The 24,180-nt window shown below is 41.5% G+C and overlaps 5 protein-coding genes across 5 annotated transcripts; 1 reads left to right on the forward strand and 4 right to left on the reverse strand.

Annotated features, from left to right (window-relative positions):
* Positions 1–464: 464 nt before the first annotated feature.
* On the reverse strand, positions 465–3,333 carry LOC116707542 (olfactory receptor 52K1-like). Its single transcript, XM_032544928.1, has 2 exons — positions 3,086–3,333; positions 465–1,729 (listed from the first exon to the last, which is right to left on the reverse strand). The coding sequence occupies exon 2, from the start codon at positions 1,681–1,683 to the stop codon at positions 742–744; it is 942 nt and encodes a 313-aa protein (XP_032400819.1). The 5' UTR covers positions 1,684–1,729; positions 3,086–3,333; the 3' UTR covers positions 465–741.
* A 5,668-nt stretch (positions 3,334–9,001) lies between these two features.
* Positions 9,002–10,959, reverse strand: LOC116707546 (olfactory receptor 11A1-like). The gene has a single exon (XM_032544933.1). The coding sequence runs from the start codon at positions 10,680–10,682 to the stop codon at positions 9,744–9,746; it is 939 nt and encodes a 312-aa protein (XP_032400824.1). The 5' UTR covers positions 10,683–10,959; the 3' UTR covers positions 9,002–9,743.
* Positions 10,960–12,937: 1,978 nt separating this feature from the next.
* Positions 12,938–14,236, reverse strand: LOC116707552 (olfactory receptor 11A1-like). The gene has a single exon (XM_032544941.1). It carries the CDS (start codon positions 13,960–13,962, stop codon positions 13,033–13,035), a length of 930 nt encoding a protein of 309 aa, XP_032400832.1. The 5' UTR covers positions 13,963–14,236; the 3' UTR covers positions 12,938–13,032.
* Positions 14,237–17,016: 2,780 nt separating this feature from the next.
* LOC116707553 (olfactory receptor 490-like) lies at positions 17,017–18,120 on the forward strand. The gene has a single exon (XM_032544942.1). The coding sequence runs from the start codon at positions 17,150–17,152 to the stop codon at positions 18,071–18,073; it is 924 nt and encodes a 307-aa protein (XP_032400833.1). The 5' UTR covers positions 17,017–17,149; the 3' UTR covers positions 18,074–18,120.
* A 1,977-nt stretch (positions 18,121–20,097) lies between these two features.
* On the reverse strand, positions 20,098–21,416 carry LOC116707550 (olfactory receptor 10A3-like). The gene has a single exon (XM_032544939.1). The coding sequence runs from the start codon at positions 21,051–21,053 to the stop codon at positions 20,121–20,123; it is 933 nt and encodes a 310-aa protein (XP_032400830.1). The 5' UTR covers positions 21,054–21,416; the 3' UTR covers positions 20,098–20,120.
* Between the last annotated feature and the right edge of the window lie 2,764 nt (positions 21,417–24,180).

Consider the following 24,180-nt stretch of genomic DNA (forward strand, 5'->3'; position numbering starts at 1 on the left):
TCAGCTTTGATAGTTTCACCTGTTACTGAACGTCTGCTCATATCTTCTTCACCTGGCTGTGAAAACAGACTCCCTCTGACTCAGACCTTTTATATCTTCGGTTACTCCGACATTTTAAAGAAAACTTTGAGCACATTTCCTTTCCTGAGTCACTTGGGGCAGCTGGTAGGTTTGCTGGACCGTTCCTGGGATCGCTGCAGGGTTGAAGTTCACAGATGGTGACCTTGGCATGACCGTGGGAAATATTTTACCTAACAAGATTGATTATTTGATTATTTATGGTGAAATGTGAATAATAAACACTGAGGAGCTGAACTAGGACTGGAATAAGTTACAAAATAAAATAAAGAAGGTTATGCACAACCCTGATTATCCTCTTCATCAGACCGAACGGTCTGATGAAGAGCAACAACAACTCTGTTGTTGTGATACAACAACAGAGTCTCCTGAAGGCTTATTCAGAGCCGCTGAAATACAGACTGCTACAGGAGACCTTTTCTGCTCACAGCCATCAATTACAATATTTAGCTTCTCTTTGGGATCGATAAAGTATTTTTTAATTGAATCGAACCACATGGTTTAATATATAACCACATAACGGTAACCACTAATCTCAGCTTGAACTAGAGAATAATGATCTGCAGTGATGTTAGTGTTTGAAATATTTATGCCTTCAGTCTCCCATCAATATGTTTTATTGTAAATTCAACAGCAGCATCTTTATTTGAGTGTTTAGGAACACTAAGGTCCAGTTTGGACGAATCGTTTCCAGTGCGTCAGTGTGTTCAGAATGTGCTGCCTGATCTCGGTGGTTCTGATGCCGTAGATGATCGGGTTGAAGCAGCTCGGGAACAACAGGTACATGGTGCTGAAGAAAACTCGGACTGCTGCAGGAAGTTCATTCTTAATCCGATATGAAAGTAAAGCAATGAGAGCTAAGGCTAAGCTAACCGTGATCACCATTGCGTGAGTGATGCAGGTGTGTAATGCTTTGACGCTGGTCCTGCTGGACCTCAACATGGTGCTGATTATCAGAATGTAAGATGCAGCGATAAATAAGAAGTCAAAGACAGGGATGAGGAAGACAGTAATCAGACCTACAAGGTTGTTGATGGCGGTGGATCCACAGGCCAGCTCCACCAAGGCCATGTGCTCACAGAAACAGTGGTTCATCACATTCCTGCAGAACGACAGCTTTCCTGCCAAACTCACAAACAGAGAGATGAGCAGCATGTTTCTGACAACCAGCAGGACGATAAACTTCAGGAATCTCTGCAGCGCCATCAGTTCATGGTAGTGGAGTGGCGTACAAATGGCAAAGTATCGATCCAGAGCCATCCACACCAGGAAGGTGGACTGAAACGTTCCAAAGAAGTGAATGAAGTGCATCTGAACCAGGCAGCCAATCAGAGAGATTCCCTTCCAGTCAAACAGGAAGCTGAGCAACATGTTGGGAACAAAGAACACCGGGAGGCAGAGTTCAACACAAGCCATGCCGGCGATGAGGATGCTCATTGGCTGATGAAGGCTCCTCTGAGAAACGACAACATAAACCAGCAGGGAGTTGGCCAGCAGAGCCACGATGAACATGAGGAGGAACGGGACGAAGAGGACCGGCCTCAGGTCGCCCAGTTCTGCAAAACCGTTCAGGACAAAGTGCTGCTGTGAAGAGACGTTCTGCATCTTCTTTTTACTTAATCCTGCCTGTTACAGCCTTGATTCAGTCTGCCTGAAAACAAAGACAGAAACATTAGTTTCTATCAGCCTCATGAATACTATGAACAAATCAATATACTTTTGTTTTTAGTTGAGTTTCATGCTAAGTTTTGAACTTCAGATCATTTTTAAACCCTCCTGCAGTCCCAAGAGTGGGTCCAGTGGACTCTTCATAACATTTTTTTACTCTGTGCGCAGTCCTGGCAGAGTCGCACTGATCCCGCGTACGCCTTTTTGAAGTTGGGAACTGACAGGACACACCCCTCAGTTCCCTGTTGTCTGATCGTGACATCTGCTGCGCTTTGCCTGAGCGTCGCGCTAAGACTGGGAGGGTTAAAGGCAAAACCAAAGCTTTATAGTCCAAAACTGGAAGATACCAGTGTGGCACAGAAAATCTGTGCAAGGTTGAAAATCTGTCACATGTTAAAGCACATAGTAACATGAATCATGCTGAAGTTAAAAACAAAATTTGGACTGACAGCCAATCAGCAGACAATATGACCCATAAACGACACAAGATTCAGAACTTAAGGGTTTTTCTCTCTCTAACTTCTGCAAGAATCTGTTAATGAACCATTTATTTAAATCAGGTGTATGAAACAGAAAAAGACATCTCAGAGCAGTGTCCCTCAACGGCCTCAAGGGTTGGTGTCCATCGATTCTTGGACACTGCTCCAACTAATTTATTCAAAGGACTGAATCCTCCTCCACCTGTGACCACTGTTTGCAGCCAAAGCTCCAGGATGCCCCGCTGCCTTCGATTTAAACTATACACTATAAACTAAAGTCTTCTAGAGTCCAATGTTTGTGTATCAGTCCAACAGCTGAAGCTTGTCCCAAACTGGGTCATCAACAGAGCGACTATCCCAAACACAGCACCAGATCTACAGCAGAATGGCTAAAAAAAGAAAAGATTCATTGTGTTTAAGATCGAGTCCAGACTTCAATCTTAAAGAAATGCCGTGGTTGGACCTTCATGGAGCGACAGAGAAACAAATGTCCGCAAATCTTATTAAACAGAAGCAACACAAGAAAGCAAACAGGAACCATAATCCCTGAACACCAAGCTAAGAGAAAGTCAGATAGAAACCACAGCTGAGTTATTAAATAAACAATGACATTGTGAAAAAGGTCATTATTTGTTATTTATCTGACGACTGTCTACAATCTGCTCAAACTGAGAAGCCTGAATCTTTACCTTCAGCCCTGTTGGTTTTGTGTCAAACACAGAAACTGATCAGAAAACAGAGCAAAGCAGAGAGATTATTGTGTAAGATCTACGATCATGAGAGGAAATGAGAAGCTCAGATTTTACAGACAAATATTATAACCTGGAAACCCTTATGCAGAGCTGAGCATCAATACTTACTAAACAATGTGAAGTTTGTAGAAGAAACAAGTCAATAGCGTGAAATATTTGCTATAATTAAAGTACAAAGGAATACACATTAATACTAAATGCACACAATGGTTTGAGGAGCAGATGGAGAAAATTTCACTACAATAAGATCCTTTGACTGTTTGTAAAAACTCATCAGCATCATTAAAACCCATCAGATCGAAGCTGAAACCACGGATTGGATCCTACAGGATTTCAGCTGGTGGAGCTGCTGCAGGTCAGCTAGTAAGTGAAAATATCTCTTACTGTAAAAAACCTCTGATGCTGCATCTTTATACTCTCTGTTTGACTGCTGGAGGTCCAACTCCCCACTGAGACAAAGCGCTGCGCAACTAAACCAAGACGCTAAGCAGCAAAGGCTTCGCTGGATTCTAAAGTATAAAAAAACAGATTAAAAACGTCCTTATGTAGCTGTTGACAACGTACACACCTTATGCAAAAAAATGTGAAATTAAAGCTTTGTGGATGTTTGAAACAAATACAGATCAAAGCAGGATGTTTGATTCCAGGCTCTTGTTATCAGATACTAAAAAAAGAAACAAAAGTAAGGAATGTTTCAATCTGTTGGTCGCACCAAACATTGCGTGAGTAAAGATACATATTGATCAACAAATATCATTTTTTTAAACTGGTCAATATTTGCACATAACTGTAGAACCACAACCACAAATATGTAACTGTTAATAATGTTTGATTAAAGTTACTTAATTTCTATAGTGTAAATTTACAACATGTCATCTCAAGGCATTTTAAAATGAAAAGTCAATTCAATCTGGTGACACACCCAGTCCGACTGATGCTACAATTCAAATAACGCAGTCATGTTCAGTTTATTATTTAAGGCATTCATGGACAAGCATGTAGTGACAGTGGAGAGGAGAAACTCCTCTTTAACAGGAGGAAATCTCCAGCAGGACCAGGCTCATTGTGGACGGCTGTCACACAATGGCTTCTGAAGAAGTGACGTTGGAAAACTTTGTATGCTAACAAAAAGTAGAAATAGCCTGCTCTTTTATAGCTCTTTATCTAGTCCGGAGAACTCCAAAGCACTTTACACTCCATCCAGTCATTCCCCCATTAACACACCGGAGCTACATAGTAGCAGACTAACAGAAGCGAGTCCATCAGAGCTGGTTGGATGTTCCAACAATCCCTTCATGTCATGGTACCGATCTTTCTTTCCCATTCCTCCGTCAAAGTGAACTTTCCCACTCTGTGCCTACATCCAAGTTTGTTGGTGTTTTTTGAGAATTCCCAATCTAAGCAGATAACTCCCAATGCCTTTCAAACCTACACAACAGAAGGAATGTGTTGGGAAGCAGATGCTACTTTGATGGTTACTAAGAGTTCATACAGCCACACCAGGAGCCTGTAGAAGGTCCTGAGGTCTTTGGACCAACTCAGAGGCAGAAATGAGGCCCACATGCAGAAACTCTGTGTGTATTACGACCAGGAAGCCGCTGGATTGAGGGGTTAGTTGAAACAAAGATCAGTCTAAAGGTTTCCATCCATCCATCCATCCATCCATCCATCCATCCATCCATCTATCTTCTTCCGCTTATCCGAGATCGGGTCGCGGGGGTAGCAGCTTCAGGAGGGAGGCCCAGACTTCCCTCTCCCCGGCCACTTCTTCTAGCTCTTCCGGGGGAATCCCGAGGCGTTCCCAGGCCAGCCGAGAGACATAGTCCCTCCAGCGTGTCCTGGGTCTTCCCCGGGGCCTCCTCCCGGTGGGACGTGCCCGGAACACCTCACCATGGAGGCGTCCAGGAGGCATCCTGACCAGATGCCCACCTCAACTGGCTCCTCTCGATGTGAAGGAGCAGCGGCTCTACTCTGAGTCCCTCCCGGATGACTGAGCTTCTCACCCTATCTCTAAGGGAGAGCCCAGCCACCCTACGGAGAAAACCCATTTTGGTCGCTTGTATCCGCGATCTCGTTCTTTCGGTCATGACCCAAAGCTCATGACCATAGATGAGGGTGGGAACGTAGATCGACCGGTAAATCGAGAGCTTCGCTTTTTGGCTCAGCTCTTTCTTCACCACGACGGACCGGTACAACGCCCGCTTAACGGCGGACGCTGCACCAATCCGCCTGTCGACCTCCCGCTCCCTTCTTCCCCCATTCGTGAACAAGATCCCGAGATACTTAAACTCCTCCACTTGGGGCAGGACACCCCCCCTGACCTGGAGAAGGCACTCTACCCTTTTCCGGCTCAAGACCATGGCCTCGGATTTGGAGGCACTGATCCCCATCCCGGCCGCTTCACACTCGGCTGCGAACCGCTCCAGCGAGAGCTGTAGATCACGATCTGATGAAGCCAAAAGGACCACATCGTCTGCAAAAAGCAGAGACGAGATCCTAAGGCCACCAAATCGGATCCCCTCAACACCTTGGCTGCGCCTAGAAATTCTGTCCATGAAAGTGATGAACAGAATCGGTGACACTAAAGGTTTCCAATGGAGCCAAAGTAGCAGAAGCATCCAGATGTAAGAGTTGACAGGACCAGAAAACGGTGAAGATGCAAAGAGGAACAACTTTCCCTGAGACCCGGCCAGAGGTCCTGCTCTTTTCTGGCAAAGTGCTGGCAGCATGAATGAGAAGTTATGAAGTTTAGTAACCCCACTGTCATACCGCATATAACGCAGTAGTTTAAATAAAAAGGAAATGAGCTTTGCCACGAGACAAGCCCATACCATGATCCCACCCAAACCCAGAGGCCGGTACTGCATAACGAGGACGCTGGATGATCACAACATGTTTTACTGGAAGCCCTGGAACATGTACAGTACAGCCATTCTGTGCCGAAAAGCATTATGGGAACTCTAGTCCTGTTGCACTGGACTAGAGTTCATAAAAAGTTGCTATCAGCAGTAAGATCCTTTCAAAGAGGTGTCCAAAAAATAACCTACAAGTACAAATAATATTTTAATAAAATGGCAGCAGAAGTTCAGAGTAGCAGTTTATTTGTGGAAGGCCTGCTCTGTTCGAGCTTTTCAGATTGCATCCATTACTTTCTTTTTCTGGGTCATTAAACTGCAGTAACAGATGAAACCACTCTGAGCTGCAGGGTGCTGTCAAGGTCACCGTGGGAGGTCATCTGTACGGTTACATCATGCTAACTGTGTCGTATCGTTAATGAGCCCCTGCTGAGATCCCCAGCTTCACCATTTGGAGCACAACGCCGGGCCCAGAGGGCGTCTCTGTGTGGACATTAGGACACAGGACAATTAGTGCAGCCAGCAGTGGGAGAAACCAGGAGAGGATGCTCTGCTGTTGCCATGGTTACCACCAATCAGCTCCAGGTTGCTGCGTTGGGTGTTTATTCTCTGCTGTGCTTAAACGAGGAAGGATGGCAAAACAAGGACAAACTTTATTCATTAGTGATGCAACTCACCATATAACTTTTAAAATAATTTTAGTTTTAGCAACATAATCTGGTGATTGCGAGTCTTTTCAGTCACCTTTATGTCTGCCAGTTGAAACAGACATAAACTGATTATGTTTCTATCAAACTGGAAACTGAACTTTCCTAAAGTCTCAAATCATTTTAGGTAATTTACCCCAAAGCTTCATGTTAACCCAGCATATTTAAAATCCTCCCTTTCTGTCTTCAGTTTGTGAATTTTTAACCAAAACGAGGAAGAGAAGATTGTCTAATAAAAAGGAGCATGATAAAAATCTTTTATTATACTAATCTTAGAAGTGTCATCAGAGTTTAGCTGACAATTCAGCTAATGACAGCAGAGTTTCTCTTCTTAGCTGTATTTCCTTAATAAATGTCAGTATTCCACTAATGTTGAGAAAACAAAATTTTGCAATTGTGTTTCCATGAAATAAGAAACCCAATTAAAATCACACATAAGCACATTTGTTCATGCGACAAGTCATTAAAAATCATGTTGCACCATCATCCTCCAACGACTTCCTGTCGTCTTCGTTGTTTGCGCCAGCGGCAAGATCCAGTTGTTGATCATGTGACTCGTGTGATAAGGAAAAAGTTCCCATTGCAGTTTTGTGAAGTAAACCAATTCTGATGCAGCCTCATCAAAGAGGCAAAATTTTTTAATCAAAAAACGAGAATTTTCTTTAGAATTTTTTTGTGTTTCCATTAAGCAAATTTATTTTTTAAATGTCAAATTGCGCAATTATACTGTCAATGAAAACTTAGCTATGTGAGATTGATAGTTTGGGTTTGAAGATGAAATGAAATCTGACCTGCATAGTTGCTTTTTGGGAAACTAAGATGATTTACAATGAAATCAGTCATTCCCATTCATGCACACATTACCATGCTGATGGCTACTGGATAGTAGCCAGTGCTGCCCTGAGGCAGTCTGACAGGCACCGGCGCCATCAGCCCTTCTGACCACCAGCAGGTGCGTCGGCGAAGCGTTTTACCCAAGGACACAGCAACAAAGATGGGAGCTTGAACTACCAACCCTCCTGCTACAGGACGAACTCCTGCCACCATCAACACCATCGCCCCAAAGATGCACCAAAAACAGGAGAAATGAAGCTTAGGTCCAGCTGCTCACAGTGAAAACCAAATCCATGAAGTTGTTTTTGCTTTGCTCTCTGGCTAATCTCAACACCACAAGAGTGCTGGAGGTCTGTGGTCACTGACTGATGAAAGATGGCCACCTCTCTGCACTAAGTGGCTCAACATCCCACTGACCCCATTCTATGATCCGACAGGCCTACGCTTTGAGACTAATATAAGTTCATCATGAGTTCACTCCTATTAAGAGACAGGAAGTCTATGCTGAAGAAAAAACAGATGTCGGACGGCTATTATTTTTCACCAGAACACAGTAAATGTTGAGTTTCATTGTGTCCTGTCTCTGAGAGTCTTGGGTTAACAGAACCTGTAACTGGAGGTTTTTCCATATCAACTGGTCCTGTGTGACAACAAAAGCCAGTTGTCACACAGGTAGTTGTGTGATCTGAACTGTTCATATTTCTTTGAGAACTCTCTTATGATTCAGCTAAGATTCATCCAAATCTGACCAATATGTCAGTTGCAATAATCAGTAAATCAATTCATGGCATGATAAATTAAACCAACCTCAATAATTTCTATTTGCATGATTTATAATTTTTCTCTTTTCTCTCTCTATGCTAAAAACCGGATGATGAAAGTCTTCAGTCTGGTGCTTTGGTTTCAACTAAACCTTTTTTTAAGGACAGATTTGTTTACAGAAACTTCATAATTTGTTTGATTTGCTGTTTCTGTTGTTTTGTTTATAAATTTGGTGGTAAATGTTCATTAGAAATTAAGATTTATTGATCTTTGAGAATGTATTCTTGCATTATAATACCATTATTGCCATTATATTCCTTGAAGTGGTCTCAAAACAACATTATCATTTATCGCCGTAACTTGTGGGACAGTTTATCACGCAGAAAAATTTGTTACAGTGCCAGGCCTTGGTACCAACATGTTGTACACATTGTCACCTTCAAAAGGTCAATGTTAGAGCTCTATGAAGATTACACTATTTACACAGACTTAACTGAACAAAGAAAGTTTTTTTGTTTTTTTTTACCATGTTGACAAGGAAATTAAAAATCTGTGCACTGGGTCTGAAGGGATCTCAGGGTTGAAACTCCAATAAACGATGGCCGGGAGACATGAGACAGAGCTGGAGTCCAACAGGCGGAGAGACGGGCAGGAACACCAAAACATCCGCAAATTTAGATACAATTATTTATCTTACAACAAAGATGAAGACGAAGAAGACGATGAGGTAAAGTGGGAGCAAAATCATCCTGGGACTAAAGTGAAGATTCTGGAGAGGCTGAACAGAAAAGATGAACAATCCAACAGAACGAGCAATAAGACAAACACACACACACACCCCCACACACACACCCACACACACGAATCTCCAATAAACTATCAAGTCAGTCTCTCTTCATGCAGACACACAGCACACAGTTTCTGATGTTTGGTTCTTACCTCAGCATAAACTGTAAACTATAAACAGAGTCAGGGATGCGTATCTTGCCTTTTTTGGTTACCCTCAGTGTAAATCTTTGGACCAAACCCAGATCCAGTTTGTTAGATGACCAGATCCACCTCTGTGCATGTTTACGCTATCTGACAGCTTTATGCATGACTTCTCTATATTTACCAGAACAAATACAAATTATAAACAATAAATTTCTCTACAATAACTTTCTGAGAAGAATCTGCAAAAACAAACAAAAAAATAAATCATTATAGTTGATCTAAAGATGTTAGAGAGCAGCCAGGTGAAACTCACATTTATGCAGGAAGAAATTCTTTATTCTCATATTTTTCTCCACTTTTGCACCATTTTGATAGACATTGGATTTAATTTAAAAGTTATAGATGCAGCTTTTCTAAAAACTAAAAACCGCCTTTCAGTTGGTTTTACATTATACTAAAATTATCAGACTTTCTTCTGGGAATCTTTCTAAAATGCTTTCCTGTCTTTTTGTGCTTAAGACATGTTAGAGGAAAAAAATGGTTTAATGAAATCTTTTTAAAGATGTTTTAAAAATCCTCTGGAGTTGGAAGCCATATATATGGAACCAATAAAATCTTGGATTTGATATAAATGTGAACATCAGGCACTAAAAACATTACTTTTATTCTTATGTATTATGCTTTTTTAAAATATTCAGAATTCATAATTAGACTTTTACAAATATTTCTGATTTTTGACATCTTCAGGCCGTACATCAGCGGGTTAAAAAGAGGCTGGGCAGTCAGGAAGTAAAGCGACAGAAAAATCCGCAGAACATTTGGCAGAAAACTCATATCAAATCTGCTCTGGGAAATCTCAAAACTTCCACCACAGGAAAAGTTTAAGATGGAGGCCAGGTGAGGTGTGCAGGTGTTCACAGCCTTCTGACGGGTCTGTTTGGACCCAGAGAAACACACAGCCAGGATCTTGATGTAGCTGTAGAGGATCAGGAGCAAAGAGATGAAGATGGTGCTGAACGTAGCAAAAAGTCCATAAATGTTGGTTAATGCTGCATCTGAACAGGCCAGTTTGACCAGAGAGTGCATGTCACAGTAGACTTTGTTAATCTGGTTCCTACACAGCTTCACTGGCACCAGAGACATCATGAAGGACATCGCCACAAACGGATACAGCCAGCTCACAGCGATGAGCGCTGCGATCTTGGTTGGTGTCATCCTGGTGTTGTACTGCAGAGGGTAGCAGATAGCGAGGTAGCGGTCATACGACATGACAGCTAGGTTTAGAAATTCAACAGCCCCGTACGAATGGACGATAAAAACCTGAAGCAAGCAGAACGGAGCAGCAACTGAGTGAAGATGAGAGAGGATCTGAACCAGCAGGAAGGGAAACAAGCCTGAGCTGCCGTACAGTTCGTTCACAAACAGGCTGCAGAGGAACATGTACATGGGTTCATGTAAGCTCCGGTTCACACAGATCACCGCGATCAGCAGGACGTTGGAAACGATGATTAAAATATACAAAAGCAAAACAGCAGTGAAATATAAATACGCCAGAACCCCAGAGTCAATATAAGCAGTCAGGAAGAAGAATAAAACCTGTGAAGAGTTTGTCATTATAAGGTTTCACATTCCCAATAGTTTGATTATAATGTTAAAAGTTTCCTTTAGTGAAAGAAACTGAATTTAACCACAAACTCCATCCTACATGTTGGACACTGTAATAATACTGACAACAATCTGTGAGGATTTTCAATCATTCAGTCATGATCAGGCTGAAGGTTTGAGTCAATGGTATCTGGAAAAAGGAGCCAACATCTACAGCATCTTCTGCAGTTGAAGTTCGTTTGACAATGGAGATTCATTAGCACACAGAGACCAACACCTTCCTTCCCACAGTCCTCTTGGTCACACCGGTGACTTCCTCCAAAATGGGAATGTCTGTGGTGTTTTATTTTGTTTTTAAAACACCCACAGCTGCAGTGGGACATCATTAACAGAAGTTTATTGAAGTTCAGAAAGTCTAGGAGAGAAAGAAATATAAAATCTGTTTTGTTATGTAGCCAGGCGACAGGTTGTCTTCCCGCTGTGGCTGCCATCGTGTAAACACAACCACGAGTAATATTAGTAATGTTCATAGTACTACTACTAATAATGATAGTAAAAAGAATATTAATACATCCTTCTGTCCATCACATCCATAATATTTGCTGTACCTTATTGGGTTGAGGGGTGTTGTAGGTTTAGTGTTGTGGTACATCTTGAAAGGGTAACAACAATAACATAATAAAAAGGTTGATTGTTTGATGGTCATCTTCAAATCCCAAAGGGAAGTGCAAAGTCTGTTTGGGTTCACACAGTTCAGTTCATCTTCCAAACTGATCCTGGACAAACATAAGACAGACTGAATAATGACTTTGGAGAAGATGACCAGCAGCACCTGTGGATAGTTAAGTTGCTGCAGGAAGTCCAGCACAGAGAGTTGCAGGATAGGTTTATTCTGAAACACCTTAGGAAGCAAAGAGAGTTTTAATTGTATCTGGAGGAAGATCCAGACAGTGGGCAATCATCAAGCTCCTTGGGGACCAACAACATGTTTTACTGTTGTTGAATTCCATTGATTCAGGTGTGTCTGTTTGTCTTCAGACCATTCGGGCATACAGACCGATAAAGGTGCAGTCAGCCCTCAAACCACTCAGAAGCAAAGGGTTATATGGTAGGTATCATAAAGAAATCCTTGAGAAAGCCTAGGAACAGTATCTGAGAAGATCTGAAGTCAAATCTTGGAGAGATGATCAGCAAACAAGGAGATGTAGAGGTTGTCCTTTTTAAACCCTTTGTGGGAGGAAGTGGAGCGCAGAGTTGGGTTGTCTAAAACGCCACGTGAGACTGAAGTAGGAAGTCTGGACCCATTCCAGAACATCCATCCATCGTTCATGTCCACTTATCCTTCCAGGGTCCTGGGAGACCTGAGGCCTATGAACACCAGGTATTTGTGAAAGGCTGGACACCCTGAACAACAACCTGAATAGGTCACCGTATCTAAGGCCAATTTAGAGAGGCTTTAGGTCACAGGCTCAATCTACTGCCACAGATCTATTCAAATGTGTTCATGATTTCTTTAACAAAGAATAAAGGTGGATATCCTGCACTTAGCAGGCTAATGAACCTCTAACTGCTTTGACTTGAACATACAGCGAGGAATGTAGAGTAATATTAAATTACATTTATTTATTTCCTGTAATAATATATAGGGGAAAACATATATTTAGAATGAACGTAAATAGCACCACACCTTTCATTCACTCTTGGCTATAATTTCTTCAACTTTTATTCACTGAGGAAGCTTGAACACCATAAATCATCTGTCAGAACTAAAACGTAACGCCCCACCTCTTGACTAAAAGTTGCATTGTAATTTTGTGAATTCAGCAGTAAATATCTTATCCATCCATTTTGTGCACAAGGTGACAAAAATTGTAGGTTTGATGATTCACCTCTATGCATAAAGACTCTTAACAGCTTTTAATTAGGCCAGAGCAAGGAAGAAGTTATCTTTATCTTCTGCCTCTTTCCATTTACCGGATATTTTTATATCAAGTCCATTAGGTAAACAGTGAAAATTATTGTTTTAGCATTTAATCTCTCTTCATAATCATAATGGTTGAAATGCAGAACTTAAAGAACAGTCAGATGATAGTTGCGTTTTTCCAAGAAGATTTTTATTGTCATGTATTTCTCCACTGTTACACTTTTTGATAGACATTAAAACTGAACATTTTATAGTCTTTTTGTATATAAAATACATATTTTTGAATATATTATAATTATCCTTTGCTTAAAAATAAATAACTATTTCATTACTGATTTGATTTGTTTTAAGGTTCAAAATCTGCCACTAAAAACCTTAGTATTATTTCTATAATATGTCAGTTTGTATTGGTTGTTGAATACAATAAAAACCATGTCAGTAGTCTGTATTCATAATTAGACTTTTACAAATATTTCTGATTTTTGACATCTTCAGGCCGTACATCAGCGGGTTAAAAAGAGGCTGGGCAGTCAGGAAGTAAAGCGACAGAAAAATCCGCAGAACATTTGGCAGAAAACTCATATCAAATCTGCTCTGGGAAACCTCGAAACTTCCAGCACAGGTGAAGTTCAAGATGGAGGCCAGGTGAGGTGTGCAGGTGTTCACAGCCTTCTGACGGGTCTGTTTGGACCCAGAGAAACACACAGCCAGGATCTTGATGTAGCTGTAGAGGATCAGGAGCAAAGAGATGAAGATGGTGCTGAACGTAGCAAAAAGTCCATAAATGTTGGTTAATGCTGCATCTGAACAGGCCAGTTTGACCAGAGAGTGCATGTCACAGTAGACTTTGTTAATCTGGTTCCTACACAGCTTCACTGGTATCAGAGTCATAGAGAAGGACATCACAACAAACGGATACAGCCAGCTCACAGCGATGAGCGCTGCGATCTTGGTTGGTGTCATCCTGGTGTTGTACTGCAGAGGGTAGCAGATAGCGAGGTAGCGGTCATACGACATGACAGCTAGGTTTAGAAATTCAACAGCCCCGTACGAATGGACGATAAAAACCTGAAGCAAGCAGAACGGAGCAGCAACTGAGTGAAGATGAGAGAGGATCTGAACCAGCAGGAAGGGAAACAAGCCTGAGCTGCCGTACAGTTCGTTCACAAACAGGCTGCAGAGGAACATGTACATGGGTTCATGTAAGCTCCGGTTCACACAGATCACCGCGATCAGCAGGACGTTGGAAACGATGATTAAAATATACAAAAGCAAAACAGCAGTGAAATATAAATACGCCAGAACCCCAGAGTCAATATAAGCAGTCAGGAAGAAGAATAAAACCTGTGAAGAGTTTACCATCATGACATTTCAGTTAGAGCATGAAAAAACTTCCTTTAGTTAAACAATTTCACCAACAAAACTGAATTTAACCACAAACTCCATCCCACATGTTGGACACAGCGTAATAATACTGACAACAATCTGTGAGGATTTTCAATCATTGAATCATGATCAGCCTGAAGGTTTGAGTCAACAGTAACTGGAGAAAAGAGCCAACATCTGCAGCATGAAGCTCTCTGAACGCTGGAGGTTCATTAAAACACGGTTTCCTTCTCCCAGTCGGTGTGGAACATCGGCGGATCCCCCCTCCCTACGTCTGAGCAGACGCTCATGTCCGCCGTCTTTTATTATGTCTGAAAGACACCCACAGCTGCAGGGGGCATCACTGGCGGAAGTTTAGGAATATATATTTATAAAATATAATGAGGCTCAACAACAGCAGTAACAATGATAATGTTAACAATATAACACAACAATACAATTTAAGTTCTTGGGTAAAGGGGTTTGGTGCCTATCTCTAAAGATAAGAGTGGAGATAATAATAATAGTGATACAGATTGAGGCACCTGATTATAGCCAATTTTCAGTCTTAGCTATTGCTTATGAATATCTGTCTTCTAAGGCAGTGGTCCCCAACCCCCGGGCCGCGGACCGGTACCGGTCCATGGACCAATTGGTACCGGGCCGCGCAAGAAATAATTAAATATATCCGTTTCATGTATTATTTGAGTCTGGAGGATCTTTTATTTTGAAAATCCTTTAACCGGATTCTCTCGGTTCCGTCTTGCCGCCAACATGGAGCCACAAGCAGCAAAATGAGTCAGAAACGGATCAGATGTCTTTGGAAAGTTTCTTTCTGAAGGGAAAAGGCCCAGAGAAGAGACAGGAGGATGGATTTATCCCAGCAGGTGATTCCCACAGTCCAAGCTCTGCATGATATGGTGACCGGATGTTAATGAGGCAATGAAGCTTCAAGCTGCTTCTCCACTAGAGACCAAGAACCCTGAGCATCAGCAACACTTCCGGTCTCATTGTCTCTCGTCTCTCCCAGATGGACCGTCTGGTTGCAGAGAAACAAGCTCAGGGCTCCATTAGTCGTTAACCTGAGTTAAAGTTTTCACAAAAGTAAAATGTTCGTTTTTGTGGCGCATCTGTATCTTATTTTGAAGGGATATGTAAACGTTACCATAGCGACCCGAGTCAGAGAGCGTTATGGCAGTGGAGAGACGAGAGGAGAGGAGTAGAGCTTGTGAGTTTTAGGTCTGGTTCACACCATTTAAGGATTGTGGGCCTTTGTGACCACAGAGCCGATAAAAGTCCAACAGGTTCGGTCGGTTCGTGAGTCCAGCAGCAACACACCACAGAACCGATTCCAGAAGAAAATCCAGTAAAACCTCCAACAGACCAAACATGAATTTATGTTGAATTTACATGAATTTAGAATAATAATTTAATAAAATAATAATAATTTACATGAATTTAGAATAATCAAACAGGATGACGATGTAGAAGCAGCAGTGATAGTTTGTGGCTCATTTTAAGCGATAAAAGACGTAAAAAGAAAAGGAGTTTGATAAAAGACGGCGGAGCAGCCGCTCTATTTGCTGCTCTATGATTGGGAGGTGAGTTGTGTTTTTTGTAGTTAACATTTTTAACTGAACAAACATAACCACATGTAATAAACATATATAAAAATGACCTTTACATATAGTAATAAACATTTCCACATATCACCTCTGATGTCCACCGGACTCTCAGTTGCCATGACAACTGTCTGGGATTCCCCGCCGTTCTTACGTCATCGCGCTTTCTGATTGGCTACCTGTCACATTCAACAGGCTGCGTTTCGCTCCCAGTCAGTAAAATCATCACAGGCTGAGATAATCGGGCCAAAACAATGTTGAATATGCCAGATTTTAGTTCAGGCATATTCAACACACCACTCACTGCAGGACGTTTTAAGATTGTCGTAAAGGGAAAATCGGGGCAAAAAACCCCCAAACAAACAAAAAAAAAGGCTTTAGCAGGAACACCAACATGAAGAAGCATTATCTGACGGCCCCCTCTCCCCATCCGCCCGGGTCGCAGCAAAATTACCAAGTCTTGACCGGTCCGCGGTAATAAAAAGGTTGGGGACCACTGCTCTAAGGTATTAAATGACAATTGATGAAGGATTTAGTAATTTTCTCTCTTGACATGTTTTTACCAAAAATAATTCACCCTTTATTAAAATACATAAACAATAAAAAAATGAATAGTTAAATTAAGATCTAAACAATCAGAAACAGATCAGACACCAATGGATCGTGATAATTTCATCCTGTATGTATATTTATGACACTTTGTTGGTCCCCACACAAAAAAATACTTTTATAAATAGTTATCCATTAAAAAAAATACAGCTGTATAAAAATAATAATTTGTATTAACCATTTATAGGCTGAAGTTCACATGAAGTTCATGATGAGTGCGTTTTGACTCCAGCCACCAGGGGGCGCTAGGTGGACCTTAAAAAGTTGGAGGGAACATGAGAAAAAATGTGTTTATAAAAAAATAAAATTGAACAGTGTATGAGGCTAAACGGATGTAATAATTCCTGAATAGTGAATAAAAACATGTTTCTTCACATGTTCTGTTCCTCGCTCAGAAGCTAACGCTGTTTACAGGCTGCGGCCAGGAGACGTTCGGGGACCGATGTGTGTTTTTCAGTTGTGTTGGAAATTCGTGGCGCTGTGGGAGTGAAGAGCATTTAAAGGAGGCAGAGCAGCTTCAGACTGAGGCTCCAGCCAGTTAGCTGGAAATATTTTAACCATAAAGCGCCTCTGTGTTAATGACTGTAGAGAAAAATCATGTGGATTTTTCATGAGTAATTGTTTTGCTGTTTGTAATGAAGCTTTGCCTTAACGTTTTGTTTCAGTGAAATTTCTAATGAGTTTTCATCTGTTGTAATGTTGTTGTGAGTGAATCAGTCTGTCAGGGTTTAAATCTCTGTGTTTGGTGTGTTTCTCTCATGCCTGTGAGTTTTCTCTGGATTTTATTTGTTTCTGCTGCTGTGAACCTCAGTCTGTGTCTCTGCAGCACAAAAATGAGATTTTAAACCTGGAAAATGAGGAATAAATCTCCGTTGTGAAGATTCCTATTAAGTTTTCTCTGAAACACTTTAACCTTGATCATTCACCTCCTCTGTCTTTATAAAAGTGCAGAGGTAATGAACGTTTCGCAGGTTTCATATTTCACTCTGAGCGCCTACTTTGACATCGGCCTGTTTAAGTACGTCGTTTTCCTGGTTATCATGTGTGTTTATATGTTCATTATCGGCTCCAACGTCCTGCTGATCGCGGTGATCTGTGTGAACCGGAGCTTACATGAACCCATGTTCCTGTTCCTCTGCAGCCTGTTTGTGAACGAACTGTACGGCAGCTCAGGCTTGTTTCCCTTCCTGCTGGTCCAGATCCTCTCGGACGTTCACTCCGTTTCTGTTCCTCTCTGCTTCCTGCAGATCTTCTGTCTCTACATGTACGTAAATGTTGAGTTTTATAACCTAGCCATCATGTCTTATGACCGATATCTGGCCATCTGCCACCCTCTGCACTACAGCACACAGATGTCCCTCAGCATGGTCGTTAAGCTGGTGGTGCTGTCATGGTGTCTCCCATTCGTTGTCATTGTGGGCATGATTTGGCTGAATGTCTCCTCTGCGCCGTGTGGGAACGTCATCGACAGAGTTTTCTGCAACAATTATTACATTGCGTTGTTGTCCTGCAGCGGAGCGACGGCCAGTAACGTCTACGGACTGGTCTACACCTTCTCTGTGCTCTTCGGCCTCGCCGCGCTCATCCTCTACACCTACGTGAAGATCCTGCAGGTGTGTTTTTCTGGATCCAAAGAGACCCGGCAGAAAGCCGTCAGCACCTGCACGCCTCACCTGGCCTCTCTCATTAACTTCTCTTTCGGCTCGTTCTTCGCGGTGCTGCAGAGCAGGTTTGACATGAGCAGAGTTCCCAACGTGATTCGTATTATTTTATCTTTATATTTTGTCACCTGCCAGCCTCTTCTGAACCCGCTGCTGTACGGACTCAAACTGAATAAGATCCAGATCACCTGCAGAACCCTTTTCTTTGGTCAAAAGTAATCTGCTCTTTTTAGTGTTTGTTCATAATGTTGAGCTAAATACCTCAGTAAAACTGTAATCTGGTAAATGTCAATATTCATTAAGTGATTTTCCTTGTAAATGTTCCTGGAATAAAACAAAATCCTGATTTTAAAAAGAAAATCCATCTGATTGTATAAAGAATAACAGATAAAAATATCAGGTTGTTGGGGCGTGCTGTGGTGGCGCAGGGGGTTAGCACGCCCCACGTTTGGAGGCCTTAGTCCTCGACGCGGACGTCGCGGGTTCGACTCCCGGTCCCGACGACCTTTGCCGCATGTCTTCCCCCCTCTCCTCACCCTCCTTCCTGTCTGCCTACTGTAGAAAAAATACGAGACAAAAATCGGAGAAAAAAATGGAGAAAAAAAAATATATCAGGTTGTTGCTGATCAGATAAATTGATTAACTGATAATCATCAAATAACAGGAGTAATTTTCTGAAAACATCAGCAATGACTGTAAAAGCAACTGTTGCTGCTCACCAATCTGGGAAGGGTTAAAAGGTCATTTCCAAACTGTCTGAGCCAGATTAATCATAATCGACCAATCTTGTGTTTATTTTAAAATCTCTGTGTTCATTTAAACGCTGAACAGCTAAATCAGTTCATTCAGGTCTGAGGTTTCAGCAGCACAAGTTAAATTTACTGCTATCACGTTTCAGCAATGAGGCAGTTCATCGTGTTTTAATGGTAAATCACAATAATTATGAAATAAACATCGTATGTTGTGAAATAATTATCAAGAATAATTATCATTATATTAATATTCTGTTTACTACAAAGGAAACTCTAAAACCGTGAGTCCGGTCCGATATCTGGACAAAAGGCCTGTTAGTCATCAGATACCCAGCTAGCATTAGCCTGGCTAACACAGGACATAGAAACCACTGTAATAAGAGTCACGTTGCATTGAAAATGCCGGTTCTTTATCCCTGTGTAGACAGATTCAGGGTGAAGGACTTCATTAACCCTTCAAACACATTTCGAGTCGAACATTTCTCTGGATGAGCTGCTTGTTGATTTAATGTCTGATAAACTAGATTTCTCCAAGATGCCTCAAACTGTCCTGAACCAACGTGTAATGTCTGCCACCTCTTAATATTTCATCTCCTCTCTTTTCTGTTACGTTCTGCATGACTTTTTTCTGCTCAATGGTATTTAATTTGCTCCAGGACTTTATCTAGACCAGTGGTCCCCGACCCTGGTCGCCCTGCAGGTTTTAGGTGTTTCCTGGCTCCAGTTCAGGTGTTTGGTGAACTGGAATTAGCTGAATCAGGCGTATTGAAGCAGGGAAACATCTGAAACATGCAGGGCGGTGAGGAGACGCTGATCTGGACAAACATGTCCGAAGTTTGAACGGACGTTCAAAGACCAGGAAACAAACTGGCCTAACTCGATTTCATTTTAACGTTATGTTTGGTGATGTTTGTGTAATGCTTCCTGAGCCGCCCAGCCAGTTGGGCCTTCATAGAGAAAGACATTTAGGAAAATATTCCAATACTTTCACACATTGTTGCAGTCCCACTTCACCCACCAGTCCACCAGTCATCTGTTTATTTTAAATCAAAACATCAACAAATGTTGTCAGATATGACAGAAATGCTGCTGAAGAATTTTAATTGGCAGCTTCTTATCGTTACACATAGCAGAGATTTACCTCCTTTCCATTTAGGGTCAGGGTTTTACCGCTGTGTCATGAGAAAAATTATTATCAAATTATTAAAGAGATTCAAAGTTTCCCTCTGAAAATGTTGCTTTATTGTTGTTCATGTTAATTTTAAGGTAAATCTTAAGAAATAATCATTTCAAATCATTTTTATGCTGCCATGAAGGTTGTGTGTTTTTTTTTTCAGCTCAGGTTTATTCCTAGTTTTCCTTTCACTGTCCTGCATAGTGTATGTGTTCTTTTATTACACTTTATTTTATAACAACATTGATTAAAAAACAACCAAAACACAAGTTAATACGAGTACAGATGAATATTTATTTAATATTCTGGTTCACAAAGCTTTAAAATCAGCTTAAAAACTTTAAGCAGGTTTTCTACGATGAAAGAAGAGAGTTTTACAAGCCAGGCGTATTTTTCCCAGTTTTAACCCGTATACAAGCGGGTTAAAAAATGGCTGACAGGTGACAAAGTACAGAGATAAAACAATACGCAGGACAGCAGGGAGTCTGCTCAAATCAAACCTGCTCTGCAGAATCTCAAAGAAAGAGCCAAAGAAGAAGTTCAGGACTGACGCCAGGTGAGGCATGCAGGTGCTGATCGCTTTCTGACGCGTCTGTTTGGATCCAGAAAAACAAACTTTCAGGATCTTCACGTAGGTGTAGAGGATGAGCGCGGCGAGGCTGGGGAGCACAGAGAAGGTGTAAACCAGTCCGTAGACGTTACTGGCCGTCGCGCCGCTGCACAGCAACTTTGTCACATAATAATTAACACAGAAAACTTTATCGATTATGTTTCCACACAACCCAGAGGACGCGTTCAGTGAAATCATCACAATTATGTTCAGCAGAGGAATGAACCAAGAAAACACAACCAGCCTGCTGACTTTGCTCATCTGCATCTGTGTGCTGTAGTGCAGAGGGTGGCAGATGGCCAGATATCGGTCATAAGACATGACAGCTAGGGTATAAAACTCAACATTTACGTACATGTAGAGACAGAAGATCTGCAGGAAGCAGAGAGGAACAGAAACGGAGTGAACGTCCGAGAGGATCTGGACCAGCAGGAAGGGAAACAATGATGAGCTGCCGTACAGTTCGTTCACAAACAGGCTGCAGAGGAACAGGAACATGGGTTCATGTAAGCTCCGGTTCACACAGATCACCGCGATCAGCAGGACGTTGGAGCCGATAATGAACATATAAACACACATGATAACCAGGAAAACGACGTACTTAAACAGGCCGATGTCAAAGTAGGCGCTCAGAGTGAAATATGAAACCTGCGAAACGTTCATCCTTAATAACACAATCAGTTTTTATGAGATAAAGACTTCAGGTAAAGGAAAATTATTCAGAACTGTGAAAACAGATCATTTGTTTTTGTAAATGCAGAGATATTTTCCATTCCTCCCCCGTTCCAGTGAATGTTACAGCCTTCAGCTGGTTTCCTGCGGCTGCAGGTTCTGCTCTGCTGCCTTTAAGAGCTTCAGTTTGTAGTAAAACACACACTCTGCTACACACCTGCTCTGACTGACGGCAAGGAGGGGGCAAGGAGACGACATTTCAAAGACTATACACGTTTTACAGCAGGTCGAAAAGCATCCAGAAAGTTTGGATGAACTTCTAGAGAAAGACATTTAGGAAAATATTCCAATACTTTGAAAACTTCCACACATTGTTGCAGTTGCACATGTTAGCCTAGGCCAACATGTTGGAAGATCTTCCAAATTGTATTTGGAAGTTTGTGGAAAAGTCTTTCTTGGTAACGACGTCATCAAAGTTTCTCCTGCATGGAGAAACGATATTTGCTCAGATGGGATTTGACCAAATTCTTCTGCTCTAACTTTACATTTTGGTGGAGATGGAGGTTCACTCTATCTCCACTCATCCTCAGGTTTTTTTGTTTTTTTGTCATTTGCATTTTTAATTGATTTTAATCCACATCCACAAACTACTCATTAGAATTTCCAATGGAAAACGTATCTTCAGTTTTATCTATAGATTTTAAATGAATATGGTATCTTTTACCTTCTTTCTCAAAAACTTGTGAAGAGTTTCTTCTGGTTAAGTTTTTAATGAATCAATGTAATCAGTGTGATTAAAGATAAATGCCTGGAGGAGACATTAGTCCTCTAATCCTGGAAATGTTCTTCAGGTGACAGAAAGCCGACTTTGTAATTATCTTTATGTGGCTCTGAAGGTTCAGGTCTGAGTCCAGATTTCGGGCTTTTTGATCAAAAAGTACAAACTCTTTGTATTTCCCCCCCTAATAAAGTTCATTTTTATTTAATGTTTTCTAAGGAAGTTATTTATTTATTTTTTATCTCATTTTATTAAGAGAAATCTTGTTTTAGGCTCTGTTTGCACTTTAAGATGTATTCTGTTCTCAGGTTTTTTTTAATAAAAATTATTAAAAAGTGCAGATTTACAGAGAGGTTGTGAACATAACAAGATCATGAAAGACAAAAGTTTGACTTTTGTTTGGACCTTTAACTGGAAGGAAATGTTAGTAACCTGAAGCTGGATGAGTTTACCTGAAATCTCCTGGTTTAGATGGAGACTTTCTGATGTCTGATGAAAATGAAATGAAAACGGTTTGATTTAATTTTTCTGATAAATTTCTGTTTTGTTTTTTTTTAACAGGTGTTTACTCAGACTGTGGGTCTGGTCCGGACCCAGGAGGAGAAACTGGTCCTGAATGTCCTGAAGCCGCCCTGCGGGGCCCCTGGGGGACACAGCGTGTCCTCTCTTGCTGATAATTGTCCTGTTGGTGTCCAAAGCGCCGCCTGGGCAGCATCCTCTGGGATCTCTCACTGCCAACAGCCCTGCTGGGGCTCATTAGAGTGAGACGACACAGTAAACATGATGCAATCACACCAGTGACCTTCGACTGAGACCCAGCAGCTCAGAGTGGAAAGATCTGATGTTTGATGTGCCAGGAAAGTTACAACCTCAGCAGAAACTCTGACCGTGTCCAAATGGAAAGAATCAGTTTCTCACAGAAACTGAACACTTTGGTTTTCAAACAAGTTCAATCACTGGGTGATCGCGAATCTCAAATTAATCAGAAGATTCATGAAAATATGAAAACATTCACTGCTTCCTTCTCTAAGGCTGTTTCCACCTGATGGTCCGGTCGACCCGGTTCTACTGGAACCAGAACTCCATCATCTGCTCCACCTCCAGCTGCTGTGGTTCTCTTCCTCTCTGCTCTGAGTCAAACCAACCTGTTCCCCTCCTGGCCTGTGGGGGCGCTGCACCAAGAACCACTGAAGGAAACGACACAAAAACCTCTGAAGACGCTGAGAGCAACTTCCTGTTTCACCGGATGGAAACAAGATGGAGGCATCAGATTTTAGTGTTGGATGATTTCTCTTTAGTCTTTGGCTGAAGACCACAAGACTTTTCTGCTGCTAGCGCTAGGCTAACACGTTAGCTTTGGTTGTATTTACCCAGAATTCCTTGCGTTGCAGTCCACTTCCTGCTTTTGGAGTGGTCTCTGGTCTGCTTGCCGTTCACATATCAAACCAAACCCAAACTGAGGTTTGGAGGACCAAAGGTCAGAGGTTGATTAGCGTTCACACCTCACCAAACGGACCGGAGTTTGTAAAAATGGACTGGAGTTGGATTACACCGGATTATGAATCAGCACCCTAACTGGTCCTAAGAGCTGAATAAAAAGAAAAACCACCTGCTAGAGCAATGCAAGGAATCATAAACAACTAAATATGAAAAACAAAGAATGAACATTAATAAAAAGAAGCAAAATACAAGATTATGATGGGATTACTAATCACAAAGCTTTGTTGCTTAGTAACATACCAAGATTATTTATGAAAATTGATTTAAAATAAAACTGGAAATGTCAAAATTTCAAAACTTTTATTTTTAAGAAGGGTTTTTTCTTTTCAACAATTCTAGTACAATTATGTGAAGATAATCCATAATTGTATTAAAGTGCTAGTTGAGATGCACTTTATAAAGTTTTATGTTTCGTCAGGTTTTCTTACACAGACAGAAGCCTAAACTAATGTGAGAATCTTTCCTCTTGGGTTGACGTGCAGTTCGCTCGGTCAGATGAAGTAGATTGTTTCGGTTGATGGAGGGAACATTCTGCCTGTCAGGTCTGCAGCGTCTCCTGGTTTTAAAACACCAGAAGAAGAAACCTACCCATCCGTTCCCATGACAGAAATGTCTGTCATGGATCCAGGCCAGGTGTGAAAAGTTTTTGTCTCATTACTCACATCAAACTGCTTAACACTCACGGAAACATTTTCAGTAAAATATGGATTTTAATGAACTTTTTTAAACTTTCCATCAGCAGTTTCAGTCTCTGTGTCCAGTATTGTTTGGTTTTATTGGACTCAGCAGAATCACATCTAAAGTTCAGTCATTCGTCATCAGAAAAAGGAATCTGAAACA

The sequence above is a fragment of the Xiphophorus hellerii genome, chromosome 18 (assembly GCF_003331165.1).
Source record: "Xiphophorus hellerii strain 12219 chromosome 18, Xiphophorus_hellerii-4.1, whole genome shotgun sequence".
Taxonomy (NCBI): domain Eukaryota; kingdom Metazoa; phylum Chordata; class Actinopteri; order Cyprinodontiformes; family Poeciliidae; genus Xiphophorus; species Xiphophorus hellerii.

Excerpts from the sequence above, each read along its gene's own strand:
- LOC116707542 (XM_032544928.1), bottom strand. The coding sequence starts at position 1,683 with ATGCAGAACGTCTCTTCACAGCAGCACTTTGTCCTGAACGGTTTTGCA.
- LOC116707546 (XM_032544933.1), bottom strand. The coding sequence starts at position 10,682 with ATGACAAACTCTTCACAGGTTTTATTCTTCTTCCTGACTGCTTATATT.
- LOC116707552 (XM_032544941.1), bottom strand. The coding sequence starts at position 13,962 with ATGATGGTAAACTCTTCACAGGTTTTATTCTTCTTCCTGACTGCTTAT.
- LOC116707553 (XM_032544942.1), top strand. The coding sequence starts at position 17,150 with ATGAACGTTTCGCAGGTTTCATATTTCACTCTGAGCGCCTACTTTGAC.
- LOC116707550 (XM_032544939.1), bottom strand. The coding sequence starts at position 21,053 with ATGAACGTTTCGCAGGTTTCATATTTCACTCTGAGCGCCTACTTTGAC.